At 33.5% G+C, this 22,276-nt stretch overlaps 1 protein-coding gene across 1 annotated transcript; it reads right to left on the bottom strand.

The window, feature by feature from the left end:
* On the bottom strand, window positions 1-22,272 carry LOC126823305 (GTPase HRas). Its single transcript, XM_050552066.2, has 8 exons — window positions 22,034-22,272; window positions 20,310-20,358; window positions 19,349-19,377; window positions 11,479-11,563; window positions 8,723-8,825; window positions 8,072-8,111; window positions 6,059-6,219; window positions 1-4,023 (listed from the first exon to the last, which is right to left on the bottom strand). The coding sequence occupies exons 1-8, from the start codon at window positions 22,062-22,064 to the stop codon at window positions 3,967-3,969; spliced, it is 555 nt and encodes a 184-aa protein (XP_050408023.1). The 5' UTR covers window positions 22,065-22,272; the 3' UTR covers window positions 1-3,966.
* Between the last annotated feature and the right edge of the window lie 4 nt (window positions 22,273-22,276).

Consider the following 22,276-nt stretch of genomic DNA (forward strand, 5'->3'; position numbering starts at 1 on the left):
TAAATCTGTGGGACTGAAGAGGAATGTTTATTTGAGCATTACAAGAACAGTTATTGGATGGAAAACACAATATACTTCAAACATATACAATATAAAAATCTAGCTTTCAGAATACAAACTACTTTCTATATGTAGAAAATGTGTATATTCTTCTACACATTAAAATATGTACTATGTGTATATATAGATATATAATAAACACACATACAAGTACCATATATAGTCATGTTTAAAATAAACTATTCAAGATTATTATACCATATTACAAAATATATCTCCCCAAATGTTTAAGGAACAATTCAGTAGATACAGCATACATACATTCTACATGTTCTAGGTTATGCCAATATAATCTGATAATAACTAACCAAACATCCTACATGAAACATTATTACATAGGCGGGATTGGAGTTATTAAAAAATAACTTGTGGAGGTGACCACAAATGTTTTACAATGTATTTAAATTTTAAAAGAATTTCTGCAATTAAATGATCTATTAAAACATGAAGCATGTAAAATGTATGCCTATGGTACTTAAAATTTCTCATTATTACTATATTGTAGGATTGGCACACTGGAATGTGCACATTAATCGTAAAATTGAACTTTTTCCTTTTGAATGTAATTACCAGAAGTGATATTACTAAAGATGTCATACACCTAATACATACATAGCTAGTCACACAATCAGCAATTGCCGCTCAGGTTGGAATGACCCACGGACAACTTAACCAAAATAACCAACATGATAGAAAACAGCATATTTACATCTTTTGAAAATAATTGTTTCCCTAAATATTTTTTTAAAAATTTGAGTAAATTGAATAAATCAGCTTCTTCGGATAGAAATCTTATTTTTTGAGTCAATATTGTTTATATATTTTAATGAATCTAATTAATTAATAAATTATCTTTATAATATTTTAACCACATTAAATACAAATAGCCAACTTTGCAACAGAAGCATGTAATGAAAATTTTATAACCATCAACTTAAACTACTGACAGCAGATTAGACTTGAAGATATATTACATTCTATATATAACATTCACAGATAAAACAATTCATACTATTACATATATCTGTAATATAGTCAATTCCTACCAGCTTTTAGCTGGCATACCTTCATTGCGAGACATTTTTAAATATAAAGAGTTAAAGCACGTAAGGCATACCTATAGTATACAAACATTTAATTAGAATTAAAATCTAAAATTTGTTATTCTAAGGTGATGCTTAAAACACAATATTACACATATAAACAATTTCCGTTGTTTTCAGATTTGTTCCGAACCTCTGGTGTGCCATATCAGACAAAAAACATGAAAACTAAAGAATGTCAATTTGGCATACCACAGGTACTTATAATCAACATTGAGAATCCCAACTGATGAGGACTAATCAATTATTAGCTGTGGTATAATTAAAATAAATTTACTAACAATGAGATCAACAAAATCAATGCTTATGTATTAATGAGGTGTTGTGTATCAGGTGCATGTATCATACAGTGTATAACAACAATTATATTTACAATTAATACATGTACCTGTTATTTTATAATAATCAAGTATGATCCTGTATGTGTTGGTTTTTAAATATATGATTACATGCAATATCCCCGAATGGATAGACTTAAATCAAAATAAATAACATCTGTATTATATAGGTATGCTGTCTATTTTTATAATCTGTTATATGTTAAAAAGAATTTGTTCTAAGTCAGATTGATATCAACCTTAAAGCTCAACATGAATCTTTACAATGCGTTCTGCTGAAATAGTATTTTGTCCGGATCTTCTGGCAGAAAGTTTGTTCCAATAACAAATATTTTTGTGCTTCTGATAGGCCTAACATTGTGGATCGTGTCAGTAAGAGGGAAGTATGTTAGGGTTATCAATTCAAGAACACCCAATACAATTTCCCATTTGTTCGAGTAGTTTCCATTAAATAAGTTATCTCTCTTTGAAACATCTTGGAAACAAATTCAATTCAATTATAGTGCTTTATATACAAGAATATCCTACGATGATGAGATACAATATTGTATAAATCAAAGGTCAGTAGCAACCACCGGCTGGAGATTACCAATGTACAATCATGTACAAGTTTAGCAACGTATGTCAATGTGTACAACTTGAAATCATGTGAAACGGGAGATAACTCTTCCTGGATGGTAATATTTAACAATTACCTACGATTGTAAGTCTATAAGACTTGAGTATTGTGGTGAATTGTATGGAAGGTCTGGTTTCTATAGTAATATGACTAGTCCTCATCAGTACATGTATATTCTAATAAAGTCTGTTTAAAATGCTCAAACAATGTTCACAATCAATGTCCCACAAATAAAGAACTGAATATTTACAATGTTAATGTTATTTGAGTGATATATATATATATATATATATATATATATATTATATACGCCTTATTTGTTAATTGTCCTTTTTTCCATAAAAAAGAGGATTTGGTATATATATTTGTACTGATGTCAAATAATAATCGGGATACAAATGGACAATGAAAATGTCCTCCATTTTATATAAACAATACTCAAGTTAGAGAACTAAATACACAAAATATCAAATGGCCGTATCACACACAAAAATTATGAACAATTAATGACTATGATTGATAAAGTAATTAATTTCAAGGTATCAAAAGATGTGATTTTACATAAATTAATGTTCATAGTTGTATTTACATACTGAGATATTCATATGTTTTACAACTTTAATCATTATCTATCCTAATTTATTCAAATGATATTTTTATAATATCAGAAATATTCAATTCAATCTTACATTAGTGTTCTTACCATTAGGGATGGGGGGAAAATATACACTTTTTATTTTGTTTTGAAAAAAGACGCTTTAATTAAAATTAATGTTATATCAGAATAGCCATTATTATTAATAGTTACTCGTAAAGAATAAAGATAGAAATATTCTACATGCTTTTATATCTATGTACATGTTTATCTTTAGTTAACTTTGGATATTTATAATACAATTAACAAAATTTGCTACATTTTCTGAGAAGCGAAGTAATTCAACTCAGAAAAATACTGTTATCACAGAATTATTTCACAAATTAAAAAAAAAAAAAATCTCCTACAAAATACATCAACTAATTTGAATGTTCTAAATAAAAACATTAGTTGGAAGCTTGATAACTCTTATTTAGAATTTTCGCATTTGAAAAAAAGCAATAAACTTAATATTTGAATATAAATTCTATCCCTCTCCATCATTAACTCTCTCTAGTAAAACTATATTCCAACAAATTAAAAAGAATATTGATATCAATTACTCTAAGATCTTCTTAAAGGAAGAGAATCCCTCAATTTTGTCATAGATTAAATATATGGCATCAGTTAGGATGACTTAATATAGGTTCATTTTCTGGTATCTTTTATAGTATAGTTTGTCTATTTCTTTACTGATTGTCATTTGAGGCATTTTAAATTCGTTGCAAACTACTGTGAAAGTTGAATCTCTAAAAGGAATGACAGCCCGAACTGTTCACATCCATACATATTAACAAAGATATGATGAACTGAAAATTTGTCAGGTTGCAGACGATATGAATGGTAAATGGTCAAAGAAACTTACTGCCACCCACAATTTTCGCAATACCTTAAACGGGCTGAATCCAAGCCGGAAGATTAGCTACCATAGATAATTTGATTTTGTTTTCTTAATTAAAGGTAAAGCTGTAAAAATTTGAACTTTTCCAAAAATGCAAATGACAATCAGCATCTGTAATATGAATTGTTAAGATTTATTTAGGGTGACCTATCAAGCAAAACACAAACTCGGATCTCTTCCTTTAACTATGACAGAAAAGAATAAATAAATTGGAAATTTTTATTAAAAATATATAAAGTTTCAAGTAATATTAAACAAATATTGAAAAACAGCACAATAATAGAATTACATTTAATAAAAGAAAAAAATAATCAAAAAAGTTTGCATAGTCTCTTTCTTTTTTTCTTATCTTTTCCCTTCTTTTCTTTCTGTAAAATAAAATAATAAACATCAAGCAAGAGGAAGGACAAGGGAATTAACATCTAAATAACATAATATTATGATCATTGTGACCACCCAGCAGCCCAAATAAAATGTGAATCTGGGTCACTGAAACAGGTCAACATCTGGCCGGTTGTTTCACATGTCTGAAATTTGCTCACTAGACTGTTAACATCAATAAAGATCATTGCTTGTAGTTATCATGCCCAAACCATGAAACCTGTGTGTTCTTTATTGACAACAGAAAATAAAACTTATTAGAATCGCATACTGCTGGTATTTACATGTTTCAAAATATAATGAACATGCCAACAGTGAGGCTGATGTCCTCCATCGAAATCCCAAAATAAAAAGATGACACATATTAATAATTAAACATACATTATGCAAGGTCTTTCTTTAGGCCTGAAATGTTATCTAAATTATGAATTAGACATTAATTAACTTATCCAGACCATAATCAACTCTTGATGGCCTGCGATATTTACTGGATTAGGTTCCGATTTTCTGCTCAATTTATATTTATGATTTAATCATGAAATGGATAATTGAGATTATGTTTTTTATCGTACAGACTTTAGTAATGATGATCGAGGCTAGGCCGGAAATTCAATCACTAAAATCTTGGTTCAGAGTGTATCAATTTCAGCAAATTCCCATTACATTATCTAGTGAGAACTGCCAGCTCTTTATCTAATTTAACATAATGTTTCTTAAATCACACATTTATTTTTTTTAAAAGAATCAAGCAATCAAACTGATTATCAACTATACAAAGTTTCATCATTCTCTATCAGATAGAATTAAAGTTATCTTGTCCCAAAGCATCCACCAATGGAATTGCTTAGCTTTGCTTAGCTCTGCTTAGCTCTGCTTAGCTTTAGCTCGAAATGTTAATCATTGTTGAACTCAGTCAAAACATTCACCTAATGAACATCTACATCAAGTTTAAACATTCTACCTCAATTAATAACAGAGTTGTTATGTTCCAAAGTCTCGACCAATCAAATTGCTTATCACTCTGCTTACCCTGAGGAGAAAATGCTCATTATCGAATTTAGTCTAGGTACTGATGTGATAAAACAATACACCAAGTGTCCCCACTCTCACTTAATTAGAACTAAAGTTATCGTGTCCCAAAGCATCAACCAATCAAATTGCTTAACTCGGCTTACCCTAAGCAGAAAATTCTCATCTTCAAACACCATCAAGGCATTCACCTAATAAACACCTACCCCAAGTTTGAACGTTCTAGCTCAATTAGAAGGAGTTATTGTGTTCCAAAGTCTTGACCAATCAAATTGCTTATCGCTCTACTTACCCTGTGCAGAAAATGCTCATTATTGAATTTAGTCAAGGTATTGATGTAATGAAACTCTACACCAAGTTTCATCACTCTCACTTGATTAGAGCTAAAGTTATCGTGTCCCAAAGCATCAACCAATCAAATTCCTTATCTCTGCTTACCCTAAGCAGAAAATGCTCATCTTCGAACTCCATCAAGGCATTGACCTAATAAACACCTTCAGCAAGTTTGAACATTCTAGCTCAATTAGAAGTGTGACAAGAGTTATTGTGTCCCAAAAAGTGTGACGGACGGACAAAAAGACGCACAAACCCAATTTAATAGTCCCCTGCTTTCTTCGAAAGGTGGGGAACAATAAAGTGTAACAGCGTTTGGTCATTCAACACAGTTAGTTTAACACTCCAGGTCCTGTTTTATCACTGGGATCATTTCATAGCATATGTCAAAAATCTGTACAGCGTATCAAATGTTATTAAGATGTCGCCCAATACAGCAATTTTATTTTTCAAATTTTTTTATGTGCAATGCAAACTAACCTTTGATTTTCCTAACAAAATTTCGCTCATCACAAAAGTGTCTGATCAAATCAAAAACTTCCAATAAGAAGAGTCTTGATAGAATTGTCAAGCATTCTCTTGGCTCAGCTCCAGGGTAATTTAGCTCAAAAAGTTTCAAGATTATATCCGCAAAAAAAACCCAATAATTTAATTACTTACATATTTCCTGATTTCTCTAACAAGTGTATAAAATGCATCGTCAACCCCTTGTCGTGTTTTAGCTGAGGTTTCAACATAAGGTATACCATAACTATCTGCTACTTGTTTAGCTTGTTTACTATCAACATGTCGAGCTTGTAGATCTACTTTATTACCTACCACTAAAAACATACAAAATCATAATCTTACATTTATTCATCTTCAATAGAAGGCTTGATCTTGCTGCTTTCACTACATACATCTTATCAAGGCCTTCACATAATACCCTGCAAATTTTGACACTAATTTCAATTGGGTATTCACCCAGCTTGGGAGTCTATCAGATTCCTCAATCATTGCGAATACCCAGTCTCGCACTTTTAGCTAAAATGTTTACCAGTGATAAATGAGTTGCAAAGATCAAGGTTCTTCAATGTCAAGGTTTCTGTGGAAGTAACTATGTCACAACCTCTGATTGGACCCTACTGTTCTCGTGTGTGCAGGTAACGTAGCTATAAGTTCGGGAATTGTAAAGTAATCTAGCAATGTCCAGATGTTGTAAAACTCGCAGACTTGCTTCAGGAACAGGACATTTATTATGGAATGCTTGAGATACAATTTGCAAATCTGCTGATAAAAAGATATGCCGACAGTAACTATGTCGTCCGAGAAGTCAACAAAGGCTGTCACATATTAATTCCTATGCAGATAAGGGGAGCATTTACAAGACTCTAAGATAGGTTGCCAAGCAAAGAAACATGCAAAAAGCAACAAATATTTACAGTAAAATATGTACTGATATAATCAGATGATAACTTTAGCTGTTGGAAATTGTTTAAAATCAATAGACTTCATGTCTCATCAACATAAACACTGTGTATGAATTTAAGACATTCGCAAACAAGTTTAGCTGCAAGATTTTTTAAATTGATCAAGGACTATAACATAACAGTAATCCGTGGAAATCATTGAAAAAGAATAAGCTTCTTCATCTAATGAACTTCAACTCTGACAGTAATTATCGAAAATTGTTGAAAATCAATCAGGCTTCTTCATAATGGGAGAACTTAATGGACACAAAAAAGTGATAAAAAGTAAGGACCCATGAAGTAATCAGATATAATCAAAATTTTGTTGGCTTGTAGCTATTCCCATTTATTATAAATTTCAAATCTTAAAGACAGGTTTCCAGGCAATGAAATATACTCTCAATTTTGGTTCGGTGAGCAACACTAACCCATGAAGTAATTATCAGAAATAAGTTCAATTTAATTGGCTTTAGTTCTTCTTGGTACTAACATTTATTATACAAAACATGTACTGGTAAACAGATGATAACATTTTAGTAGTTTCAAATTTCAGAAATCATTGAAAATCAATAGAAGTCATCATCTTAAGAATATAAAAAATGTGTATAAATTTCAAGCAAATGTAGACCACAGATTGACAGGGGTCATGACAATGTACAATCATATTTCAATGTGAGTGTATAAAAACAGGCTGTCAGCTGAGTTAACTGTGGAAGAAGATGTTAAACCACCAGGAGATAAATACCATGAACCTTATTGTTAACTATCCCCTAGATCTCGTATCCCAAACACCAACATAGTTGAGTCCAACATATTAGACTAATAAAAATGCTGATGTGAGAATTAAGCCAAGTTAATAAAGGGATATACGAAGTGTTGATAGTAACTTAATAACTCTATGAAGGTCGTGACTAAGGCTATTAATAAGTAACATATATGATATTATTTGAATTAAGTGTTTGCAAGCATAATATCACAAAACCATAATCAATAATGTTATAATGCAAACCAATCTCTCCAGACCTGAAGCTAAATGTCACATTACTTAGCTTAAGCCCTTAATAAATAAGCAAAGTCTAGCACAATCTCTATCATATATTTGACAAAATATTTTGAGAGTACATAAAAGTTATAAAATCAATGTCCTTTCTAAATTCAAATTGAATATGAACAATATTATTATTGGATCATTGTTGTCAAGTTTCAAAGAAATCATTTTACTTACAAACCATGGGCACCTCATCAGCATCTTTAACTCTTTTAATCTGAAACAATAATACAATAAGCAACTGATACTAGCTCACAAAATAAGAAAGGCTATACCTTTATACGTTCGAAATTTAATAATACCAGAAAGTTGCTTTTGTACACAAACCTACATGTATATTATCAAAATTTATTTTGTTAGTGACTTCCACCATAAACATGATATTCTGTATTTCATAGATAAGATTTTTACAAGTTCGAAATTTAATAATACCAGAAAGTTGCTTTTGTACACAAACCTACATGTATATTATCAAAATTTATTTTGTTAGTGACTTCCACCATAAACATGATATTCTGTATTTCATAGATAAGATTTTTACAAGACAATGAATGACGTCAACAATAAATCATGCAATGATGTAACTATTTAGAGTTATAATTAGTCTAGGCGTGTGATGTTTTCTTTCTTAAAGAAGTCTGCAATATTTTTAACTGGTCAAATAATATATACACTGTTTAACCATTGTATGAATCAAATGCCACCTTAATTAAATAATGTAATTTCACATTAAAATCATATGGACAACCAAGTCAAAACTTATCTCCAAAATGCTGCATTGTATTTATTTATATGACTAATTGTGTACAAATGAATTTAATTACTTACTTGTTCCCTATATGTGTTGATATCTTCAAAAGATTTGGCAACATTAACAGCAAATACACATAAAAAGCCTTCACCAGTTCTCATATACTGATCTCTCATAGCACTATAATATATAATACATACATATAAGGTTCATTACAATATATACAAATATTATAATAACATCATAGAAACGTACAAGAGACCTTAATCAGCCATCAGTTAAGAGTAATATATATGTTGAATGGTTTAAGAATATAAATGCCTACATTAAACAAAATTACAGCCAAGTTATATGAATCCTCAAATGTGAAGTGATATCAAATTTTCGAGGAGCATGTCACACCTCATGTTCCTGAAGCAATGACCACAAGCTTTACAACATCTAGCCATTGCTACATTAGTCTGAAATTCCCGAACTTATAGGTACGTTATCTCCCTTTACCGCAGACACATGAACAATAGCGTTGTCCCATCAGAGGTTGCGACACAAACACACTCAAATCAAACATGACAACCTCCACGGAAACCATGACATTGAACGAACCTTGAACTTTGCAACTCGATTATGAAATACAGACTTTTTAGCTGGAAAGCGTGAGGCTTGGCATTCGCGATGACATTTTCTATCAATGAATCTGAGAGGCCCCAAGCTAGGTTAGTGATGAAATATGCAGGGTATTACGTGAAGGACTTGATAAGATGTATGGAGTTAAAAAAGCAAGATCAAGCCTTCTATTGAAGATGGTCACACCTATGCTCTGATATACAATTCTTTATTGAAGAAAGTGATATGTGTTATGTTTTCTCCAACTTTATTCTTTCTTACTGTTAATATCATCTACCATTTATGTATTTTTCATTTCATTCAGATATCATGTTCAGGGCCGTAACGTACAGTTACGGGCCTGATCATGTTATAATTATGTATACGTGTAATTTACAAGCTGTTCGAAAAGAGTTTTATGTACCGTAATAAATATTTATCTATTGAAAGTAAAAGTTTGTATACTAAAATGTCAGTATGTAATAGCAGAATTTGATTATATATTGATTATATTATACATAATTTGATTTCTACGTATATATTATTACAACTCAGACGTTTCATAGTCATTTGATAAAATGGAACCAACCAGACGGTTTGATAACAGCTGTGATTGATACGTCAGGCATACTTTTTTTTTTAAATTTTACAAGTAAGGCCAACACCATTTGATTTTCTGTTCTTCAGGGTCTTTTTAAATAAGTATCCACTTGAATCAAGCCATGATCAAAAACATGGTCTGCAGATTGTGAAGCATGCCAAAAGTAAAATTTAGCTAAGCCATGGTCCAATATATGATCAGCAGATTGAAGCATGCCAAAAGATTTAATTCAACAGCAGTTGATAAAGTAATGTTATGGAACAGAATTTACGACATAATTCTTTCTCTTAACCTAGCAATACATGTAAATTGGTTATTTACATAATATGTAAATAGTAGTCCTAAGACTTCCCAAACGTGCACACAAAATGGTCCTATAATACAAAAGCTTTTCACGTATCTTCAACAGTTTGAGGTGGTCTAGGGGATGTACCGGTATCAATATATCACCTTTCTCTAATTTTCTTCAAGGAACTGGAGTAGTCAATATTTACACGTACCAGTACCAAGCAATTAAGGGTTATGGTAACTAACGGATGGCACTGTTTAAAATTATATTCTACAATAACCGGTCCTTAATCATGGTGTTTGACAGTTTCTATATAGAATATTGAATTAGGGAGAAAACATAATGTAATGTATTACAATGCAACTTCCATCAAGACGTTAAAGTCGGTTACCTGTTAATAAGTTTAATGAATATATTTCATAATTTCAATATTTTGATCATTATTTATGAATGTGTTTAACAATAGTTTGATCATTAGTTAAGTCTAGTAGATGAAAAGAATAAGTTCCAAAGTAATATTTTTATGATTAAATTTGTCTCTATAGTAATATTTCTAAATATTCGGTCATATGAAAAGATAGTGGTAAGTATCTAAAGTTTCTTCTAGACAGTTTGGAGATAAGATAGTTTCAGAAAGATATTGATTACAAAGATAGATATTTATGTTGCTTAAATAATCCCAAATAAGAGAACAGGTATCGTTCATATCCACCAATTTGATTTAATGTAGAACCTATCAAAAAGCTGTGGTTTTCCATCTGAAGATCATATCATGAAATGTTTTGTATCTTAATTAGTCTATTACTGGCACTGCTCCTACTATAAATTCAAATCAACACTAATCTCCGAATGATTAATAGACAACAGATAACAATATTATTAATAATTAAAGGAGTGATAATTGACTTGAGCATGTGTAAGAAAGCTTAGGAATCTTTATGCGAAATAAAATATTAGCACAAGGAAAAAGTTTTGGGTTAAAATTTAATCGACAAAATTATATTTTATTGTGGTTGGCGTAAATGGCGATTGACAGCGTGAGCATTGACCTCAATACAGATAACTGAAAAGGTCAGGCCAGTGACAGTGTTCTTAATTATGAGATTCAGTTTTAATTTTAACAAGCACAAAAGAGCAGCATTCCCCCAACCACACACACAGTTATTTCTCTTCTATCAACCCTCATTACAGCTACACAAATTTCTACCTGTATTCTTCTTGACCAGCTGTATCTAATATATCTAATAAACACGTTTCACCATCTATCACAACCTGTTTTCTGTACGAATCCTCTGTAAACAAAAAAGATCATTAAATGAAGAAAATTTTCAATACGGTACCTATATTCTTCTTGACCAGCTGTATCTAATATATCTAATAAGCATGTTTCACCATCTATCACAACCTGTTTTCTGTACGAATCCTCTGTAACAATCAATATACACCAGTAAATATCATCAATAATTACTTGTTTTATAAATAGTATTTCAAACTTCATGACATTTAATAATCAAATAATATATTAACATGAAAATGACTTGAATCTTCCATGTTCACCAATATGGTTAAAATCTAGAATAAATTATACCTGGAAATTAACAAATGCAGTTGTTGAGTAATAGGTACTTCCTCCCTCTACACAGAGTTACAAAATGTAATTCAAATTTATGTATGGTACTGAGTACTGACTGCAGCAAAAAGTATCTCTACCAAACTGTTGTACACATAAAAATGTGACAGCCTCTAGTTTAAAGTTTTAAAACGAGAGTCTATAGCCATTTAAAGACAACAGTAAATTTCTTCTTTTATCAGAATTTTTTTTCAGAGGAAGATTCATTAGATTCAGTATTGTCAACCCAGACTACATGTACAACTAATTTAAAAGAGATATAACTTTTCTTCACGATCTTTTGGTAGCTACAGTTTAATGTGCTTGAAATGTACTTTGGCTCATGATTCCAATTTATGGGTATGTATCTCTAATATCTTTTAAAAATTTCAAATACATGTATATATATCATTATCCATTACTTTGGTATTTTGGAAATTACTAGTGCTGGGTATTGTGACTGCAGTCATGATACCATACGTAAATTGTGATTCAGGTACTACGATAAGATTTGTTTCACGATTCGTAACCAGGTCAATATTTACCAAATGCATAATTGATATTTTTATTGGAGTCACAAATTGCAATTACTGCCCAGGGCTTGAAATGTTCGTTTGTCTACTTATGTCTGACAGGCATTAAGTAAAACTACATATGTTGCTTGCGACAGGTGGACTAAATTTTATTTAATGATCAGACCACAATACTCACATATCATGTCACAAATATTTATTTATTTTCTTTCCAAAATTGTTGTGCTGCAACAATTAACTAAAAATAAATACTTCGAAAAGCTGCAATTTACATTGTTTACACTGAGCTCAAATTTGTTTGAGACTAGATAATAGCACTATGATGCATTACACATACATTGTACATATCTAAATGAATTAGACAAGTACCCCCCCCCCCCCTCCCAATCCCCCAGTCATATTTAGGTGACCCAATTCTATATCACAGTGGCACAGCGGTATATATTGTGACTCAAATTGAAATGTCCATGGCTCATAGTATTGTGTATTTAATCACTTATATAATTCAAAATCTTGTCCAAAAATAAAGTTTTATGTATAATTCACTGTAGTCTGGCTGCTCAGTGTGGGTGAGGGTGGGTCCATCAAATGGGCACAAAACCAGACCAAACTTTTCTAGAGTAAAGTTTTGCGTAGAATACGATTCCGAGTGGTAATCAGTCTGTCGTTGGGGCGTTTTCGAGATATTCGGGGTGAAAGGTCAAATGAGGTCATTTGCAATGAAAGTGAATGCGCAGTGATTCTTGTATCATGAAAACATGCTGAAAATGATTGAAAGTAATCAACCTAAATATAGTTGGGATGGGACCAAGGAATTCCAGGGGGCATCTTTCTATACAAGGTTAATAATAGAACTGTGCTATGTACAGTTGTGGAGTCATGTTTTGATATTCAATTTATTATGGATACACATTTCTCAATGGCAGTTATTGGCCTTTATATTAAATTTAGAGCATTGAATTTGGGTAAATCTTTTACTTGATAGAATCCATGTAAAAAGAATCGATTCAGAGACTCGCGATTCAATATGTGAATAGTGAAAAGGTGAATCACGATATCTTGATTCAACGATATATCGTGCCAGCGCTAGAAATTACATTGTCAAACTTGTCATGTAAATTTCTCCCAATTATTCAACAAACATTTACAATTCGATAATTCTGAAATGGACATGTTTTAACTATCACACAAAGCCAAAACTGTTTATCATTTTGTGTGCATGAGCGAAACCCTTCATCACTGTAAATTCCACTAAACCATTTTTTCTGCTTTATGTATTTTTGCTGTCTTTCTTTTTCTTTTTTTTGGAGGATGGGAGGGGGGGGGTATTTAATTACCTAAATTATGAAATGAAATGGAGTTTAACGTCCTCCTGTTCTGCTCCTAACCTGGGCTAATGAAGACGGGCATACGGCATACACAGGGGCGTACATAAAGATTTTGTTTGGGGGGGTGTTTAGCGCAAATGCGACCGACTGATGCCCATACCCCTAGTACGAGTGACACAGTCAGGAACCGAGCACCACAGGTGCGAGTTTTGTAGGGGCCATGTGAAGTAGCGGATCTAGATAGCGGTAGGGGGGGGGGTTCCAAATCTAGGGCGCGACCTCAGCCACAATCCCACCCCACAAAATACTGGCTATAACATTAAGCGTCCCGGTAGAACATAGATGGTATTGTATAATTATATAGTTGTTTGCCGATCGTTGTCTCGCTGGAAAGCAGTTTTATTTAAGTTGACATAAAGTTTATGTCATATATGATTGTGCCTATAACACTGAGCAACCTGAGAAAATTTTGAAAAATTGAGTCAATATCTTAGCATTTGAGGTCATTGCTGGGAGAAATTCTTGTGGACGAGGGAGCCAGAAATGTGAGTCAATTAGACAAAATCTCGAGATCTACCCCCTGTCAATTCCGCCTGTTTTGCAAGAGTTGACAGAACTTTTGTATAGTCTGACGCCCCACGACCCACACACCAGTGCCAGTGGTACTACTAACATAACTAGGCAGTTCAGTATAACCGTGAATATGATAGTGCTGAGACAGTATAAGACAACAGAGGAGTGGAAGAATGATGTTATAATGGAATCGAGCGCCGCAGGCGTGAACAAATTTGAGATGTGTAACCAAGCTTTTAATTTTTGGGACTGGGCCTGACAATTTTAGTCAATGTCATGGCAAATGGATCCAAATTCTCGTTAACGAGAGGATAAGAAATGGGACAGAATCTTGAGGCCTATCTGTCAATGTCGCCTGTTTTGTGAGAGTAGAACTAACAATTCTACAGTCTTTTGACCCACGACTCACTCACTAGTGGTACTACTAACTGGGCGATTCACTGTAACTGTGAATATGATAGTGATGAGATAGTAAAAGTCAGAGAAGGAGTTGAAGAATGATGGCATAATGGAATTGAGCGCCGATATGTAAATGAGCTTTTAATTTTTGAGGACTGGGCCTGAGGGCACTTTACCTCAATGGGGCGCTTACTTGGTCTCTGAAATGCCCTGGACTTTGGGGAGAGATTTTGCAGAATTCTGATGGTCAGAAAACACCCCATTAATTCATTTAGTCTGCGACCGACTGCGGTGAGCACTTTTTTTTTGAGACCGACTATTTTTTTGCCATGGGGTGAAAAACATTTTTTTTCAAACATGATAAGTCGACAAGGTTATTTTATACTAAAGTTTTGTGTGAGTAGAGTGATGTGTGCAGTGAGCATTTATTTTGATACCGACTGCTCATATCTTACGACCGACTGCACTGATTTTGCGACCGACTAGTATTTGGGATCTATTCTGGCATTATTTGTTTACCTCATTAATTTATTAACACGGCGATGCATAATTTTGAGACCGACTGCAGTGACTGCACTTATTTTGAGACCGACTATTTTTCTCCCTGGGGGAAATTTTGTTCTTAGACCTACATACTCACAACAGAATAAGAGTGAAACACATTAAGTTGACAAGGTTATTTTATACTAAAGTTTTGCGTGAGTAGCGGCGAGACGTGTGCAGTCAGCTCTTATTTTGCGACCGACTGCACTGATTTTGCGACTGCTCTTATTTTGCAACCGACTGCACTGATTTTGCGACACACATTTACGCCCCTGGCCATACAGTGTGCTATGAGGGAAATTTTGCCCGGACAGCGGCGCTACGGCCTACTCTTATATTGAATTCCAACTGCCAAGGGATCTTTTACGTGCACGCCAATGTGTACACGGGACCTCGGTTTTTCGTCCCATCCGAACACCTAAATTATGACCTTTTTTGTCAATATCCTGATTATTTGACTACAAAAATATAATCACTATCCATGTGAGCACAGTTTGTGGTAATCACCTTGAATATCTATAAATATACTAAAGGCCTCTCTCTGCTTGATAACATATTGGTCAGCAGAAAACAAGTAACTTTTACAACTTATAGAATAAGGTAAGGGGCATTATGTGAGATCTCAATTCGCCTATTGCAAGGCATTTTTGGGGTCTAAAATGTTAAATAAATTATTTACTGTCTGTTTCAGACGACACTACGACCATTTCTTCAATTTGCAATGAGACGTCTTCAACATGATGAACATCTACGTGCTATTGGTATGCTTCAAATGGGTTCTACACAGCGAGCAGTAGCCAACATGCTTAATGTGTCACAGTTTGTGATCAGCAGACTTCGGAACTGGTACCAACAAACACACAATGCTGATGATTGACCTCGTTCAGCTCATCCTGGAGCCACTACACAAGCCCTGGATCGATACATTCGTACACAGGTCCTGTGAAAAGGAGGACAAACGGCCAATCAGCTCTCTGTAAACTTGTACCAAGTTACAGGAATTTGAGTTACACTCAAACTGATTAGAAATCGGCTACATGCAGCCCATTTGCATGCGCGACGACTGCAGGTTGTGCCTCCATTAACTCGCCAGCTCATGGCAAACAGGCGTCAATGGTGTAGGCAGCGTAGAAATTGGGGTTATCATCGATGGGCGCGTGTAATGTTCTCAGATGAGTCCAGATTTACTCTGTATTTCACCGATAGGCGTGCTCGCGTTTGGAGGCGTACATGTATATATGAGCGTCATGAGTCCTGACCTTTCCCCTATAGAGCATGTCCGGGACATAATCGGGAGACGTGTTTGTCGACGTCAACCGACATCACTGCAAGAATTGGCCGTGGCACTGCAAGAGGAGTGGGTCAAATTGCCCCAAATCGTGATTGGACGGTTGATTAGGAGCATGCCACAACGAATTGCTGAATGTCTGAGGATTGGTGGAGCAATTACTCATTATTAGGACAAAAATCAAAAACGTCCATTTTCACTTTTGACATTGTTTCTCTTTGCGAGTGAAATGGAGCCATCAGATAAGACGCCCATATGAACTCTTTATGTTCATGTGTAGGCAATTGGCCTGTTATTAACATACACTGGTTACCTCTAATAAAAACAGCAGTGCATTTCCGCAGTTTTGTATTTTTTCTGAATATTTAATGGGATTTAATGTCCACTAGACACAAACTAGGTCATTTCGGGACTAACATAAGGTTTAATTTTATTTTAATAGGGGTCTTTAACAGTGGGAGGAAACCGGAGGACCAGGAAAAAACCCACGAGGTTGGACAGGCAACCCTACTCCTTGTCACATACAACCGGGGATTTGAAACCACGCCAGTTGACTCAATGACAATAAATACCTTTATTGTTACAATATAAAAAATTTTGTGTGTTTTTTTTTTAATTTGGTTACCAGTACTTTAATATTCCTTAATAAAATTCAGAGTATTGCATGTCTCTCAAAGTGTTCCTCACAATATGCTTCACTTATTTTCAGCATTAGATGCCATGTTAACCTTTCAGATAAAGTGTACATTTTGTATAACAAGATACGCCCACATTTTGCTAGAGGTGGAAAGAGAACAAGCTAACAAAAGCAGCGATTTTTCGTACAATCAGGGGCCATAGTCCAGAAATTTGGGGTCCGATACACGCAAGTATTAAAAGAAACCCTGGCCTTTGGGATATAGACATATATTTTAAGCCTCATCAAAATCGGATAAAAATTGTGATATCTAGAGGGCCCACAACCTTGGTATTACATACCGCAAACATATTGTGGACGAAAATACAGGGGCGACGACAATATACGCTAACGTAAATGTGGGCGTATACAATGAGCTTTATTATTAAGCTACATAGACTATGTTAGAGATACATATTGATAGAAATTAAAGTTTTTCTAATCTATAATATGATCATCAAGACCAATTTCGAACCACATGTTTTGGACCCCTTCCCCTCTATAAAATTTCATGCCAATTTTCGGCATTGCACACTACCCGCAAAGCGTAAAAAGGGGCCCATAGGGACATCTTATAAGTTTATTTTAGCGTTTTCCAAGATTCTATCCTGATTACTGACCTTATTGTTTGATGTTCTGTCTCATAAAGTCAACTGGCAGACTATCGCCATTGAAGAGACGATGACTGTCAAGATCGGTCGCATTATTACTTTTACGTCCCCCGGATCCATTCACTTGATTTGAAATTTGTTTATTTTTTGCAATGTCTATATTCTGTCTTGTCCGCAGGTTTATCTTGTAGATTTTTGTTTTCCATTTAGTGCAGTCCTCCTGCACTTACTATTAGTGTAAGAAATTAATGTTTTACTAATGATCATCACTGATATCAACGTAATCAAGTATACTGCCAATTTTAGTTTATATCAATATCTAAAAGTTACAGGCATTGGATTGACGCCAATTTAATATTCATGTCAGTGCAAATCTGATTAAAATACAGATCTATATTTCGTTTCGTTTTTTTATACTTTTGATGATCTCTACTACATGAAGATCTGACTGGTTGTAGTGAAAGGTCGCGTCACAGGTCATACAAGGCTTTTGACCCTATGACGTCAGACATTTGATTAACCAATCAGCCTTGATATTTCTAGTGGGTTACCCACAGTTCCATGCGCCTCACGCCAAAAACTCGCCATAACAGACTGTTTCATTGGCCAATCCCTCACATCATCCAGAACGCAGGTTATATAACAACTCTTCCAGATCCTAGTGTAGTAAAGACAAGTAAAACGAAATTTTGAACTATAAAAACAAAACAAAATAGGATCTGTGTTTTAATCAGATTGAGTCAGTGGAACAAACAACTGTGGTCTGGAACCAAATGGCAAACTATTACCTCCCGTAAATAGCTTTTTAAACAAGTTCTATTCTACTGGGCCGAAATAACTACATGTATCTTAACATGCATGTAGGACGAAATGACTCCAAGCCGAACCCACAAACATTATCCATTTGGACTGTTCCAAAAAACTAGACAAAACATGGCATCTTCAGTACCGCTAAAGTAAATAAACCACGATTATTCAAGGGAGAAAGGTTATATACATGTAACTTGATCTGAAATTAGTTCCCACATGGTAGAAAGCAAAGGGATGACAATTCCAGGCAGGTCGTTAATTTTTAACCATTTTAATTACTAATTGAAGAGATAGCAAGCAATTTTTGAGTTGTAGTGTCGTCTGGAACAAGCCCATATCCAAATCTCTGGGCCAGCTTAGATTTTAAGATGATAAAACAACATCTGCCAGATATGGAGACTGCTGATAGAATGCTTCACACTAGAGTAATACACAGCTTTGTATTCTTATATATTAAAAGACTAAATTGGATTTAAAGTAATACAAATTGAATTGCATCCACTGTCAGAAACCCGATAAAATTAGCCATTCATAACTTTGCTAAGAATAAGTAATCTGACTAAAATTATCAATATACATCTATTCATTTTTCATTATCTACATGTCTTTTTGAACTATTATAGCAAGAACAGACAGCCCTTTATCTAAATCTTACATAATGTATCTTTAAATATGGTATCACAATGTTCTTTGAGAATACCTACATGTATAATGTTAATTCATAGGATGTTACATGATCTTTAACCTGTTGATTATTCTTAGCAAGAAAAGTTAGAGAAAATTCTTAAAATGGAAGTTAACAGTTACTAGTAATCAGAATCAATACTTTGAACAACTTACCTATGGTTGGGTCATATTCTTCTACAAAACTGAAATAAGAAAATGCAAATAAATAGAATATTTATAAGGTAGTTATTTCCAATAAAAGTATGGCAATGTTGGTAACCATGTATATGAAAAGTAGAGACACCCAATCTTACTAGAAAAATAATGGATTCCCTGAAAAACACCTATGAGACGAGCACACGACGAAAAATATAAAAGAAGCAGTAAAGGACAGTCTGTCTGCTTAAATGATGTTGGGATCACTTGGTTTTGTTGATCAAATGACTAGCAGTTGCAAGAACAGTGAGGCTTAAACGTACTGCAGACTTTGCGATCAAAGGATGGAAAAAGAAGTTGGCAGTCCTTAGTTGAAAAACATTCATTTGATCATTTTGTTGTCCATTTACATAAATCCAACAGCCAAGACATCCCTGATGTCAACAACAATTTGTACACAGGTGAATCTGGATTTATTGTACCATCCAAATGACTAGGCCCACTTTGTCGGCCCCACCATTGACAAGTGAGAACAGGGGTCGAAAGATCACAATACGTCTTCTCATCCAAGTCAGGATTCAAAACCGAGACATTAATTGTTCACAACAGTACACAAAAACATTTTTATTTCTTCATGCTAGAAACTGTAAACTATCAACTTGTAATTAAAACATTGCACAAAAACAAGGTTCTAATTTCAATTTTATTCCTCCATGCTACGACCTTTAAACTATCGACTTGTAATTAAAACAGAACTGATAAATTTTAAAAATATTCAAGTCTGTTTTCAACACACTGACCCGGGTGTTGCACCGCCCACTCTTGCCTTAAAACTAAAAAGAACTCCAGGCCTACAATAAATGTACATTGTACGTATACTAACCAGAATATTACAATCCCGACCAGAATTGGGCCTGTACAGTTTACCTTCTGCTATACTTAGTACTGTATTCTAAGATAAGAGTAAAAGAAAACTTACTGATTTTGGATAAGCTGAATGGTTAAGGCACTTTTACCTACACCACCAGCTGAAATAGAAAACAATTATAATATTAAGAAATGCTTTAAACAGAATAATTTAAACAAATTTACCCAATTAATGAATTTACTGTTTATATATATTTTTACTTCCATAATAACAGACTAGATATAGTGTATAGATAATTCTACTTTATCTTTGAATAAACATTACAAACATTCAGCTTGTCGTATTAATATAAATATTATCTATAATAATTATAAAATTATATCACACGTGGATCAGCTGAATATTATATTTTGCACGCTGATATGTTCATCTGCATTTCATGATTATTATATAATAACACTAAGCATACTCTGCCAGATTCAGTCTAAAATATGTTAATATGACAATTACAGGCAAATTTATTTTTAAAGGATTTAAGATATCGGAATATGTATAATATTACTGTTGTTTTTTTTTTTTTTTGCTTTCATGGATATGATGCAGCAAAACCGTTTCATAAATAAGATCAGATTAGAATAGAATAGAAATAACCAAGGAAATTGACATTATTATGTCCCTTTAATTGATAAAATACATTCATTTGTAACAAGCGTTGATTGGGATGTTCCATCGCTATTCTTTGTTATTAAAAGCTGCATTAAAGTAAATAATATGTCTAATTAACTGTAATATGTAAAGGTCAACATATCAATGTGATCTGAATGCTGAACATTACTGGTCCAGTTTCTAGATACAGATAGGTAAAGCCTGATTAATTCCCTTTACCTCTTAGCTTTATATCACTTCAACATGTGCTTTGATAGTAGTAGTATGCACATAGTTGTTTGTTTGAATACATAAACCACCCTGGTTGTACATATTTACAACTGGGTAGGATGGAAATACAAAGGAACAGAGTGTCTCGACACCCAGCTTGACAATCAAACATGCAAACGTATATATAATAATATTTGGGTGTTGAACAAAACTGTTAAATTGAAAATTTAAGCCTACTTTTCCTTATAGGTGGAGTTACCCTTTTACTTATTAACCAATACATTACTTTTCCAACATGTATGCAATTTATATTATCTATATCAGATTAATAAAATATGTTAATACTTAACATGCTTTCCTGATGACTCGACCATTGATACCATCAAAATATATAAACTTCCTTGGGGGTGAGCTCATTTAAACAAATATATTACATACGAAGCGACCTTTATCCCAATGGAAATTTGGGGGTAACTCCCTTTTCGTCCCGATTCAGTCAGTTGGAGTTCAGAATGATATAATTAGCATTTGATAAATCTTACTACTTTACATAATTACTATGATTGTATGTTTAATATTTGGGCAATTATGTGTCCTAATGATAACATATTTGATGAATAAGGGAAATATAATTAAAGAAGTGTGATAAAGGTACCGGTATTGATTAAATCACTTTATACAAGTGGCAACAATATTCACTGCTGCATTACTCCATACACACAACATAGTTGTAACTTTGACAGGAATCTGGTAGATATGAAATCATATAAACTATAATAAGACTTCCTATTTGTCCTCTAACGTTAAAAGGAGTAACGACAGATGTATTGAAAAAGAACCGATTTATTATGTGCCACCAATTGAAGAGACGAACACACCAGTCTGAGCAATATTAGTATTACAAAGTCAGTGTCAGTGTATTCTCAATGACGCCATCTCTTTGCTGGTTTCATTCTTACCTCCAACAACCACCAGTTTATACTCTGTCATCTGGATTAAATACTAATTAATCGAACGGATTCCTGCGCCAAATACTCTTTCCTTTCACAATTTAACCGTTGAAACATACATAAACAAGTTGGGCCTAAATGGCCGATGTCGTTTAGTGTCAATACCGTTTGTGAAACTCTTGTCTGAGTGACCTCATTGCGCACGGAGCACACCCATGTCAGGGCTGTATATATTGCATCGAGGATAGCTTT

The sequence above is a fragment of the Patella vulgata genome, chromosome 6 (assembly GCF_932274485.2).
Source record: "Patella vulgata chromosome 6, xgPatVulg1.2, whole genome shotgun sequence".
In the NCBI taxonomy this organism is placed as follows: Eukaryota; Metazoa; Mollusca; class Gastropoda; family Patellidae; genus Patella; species Patella vulgata.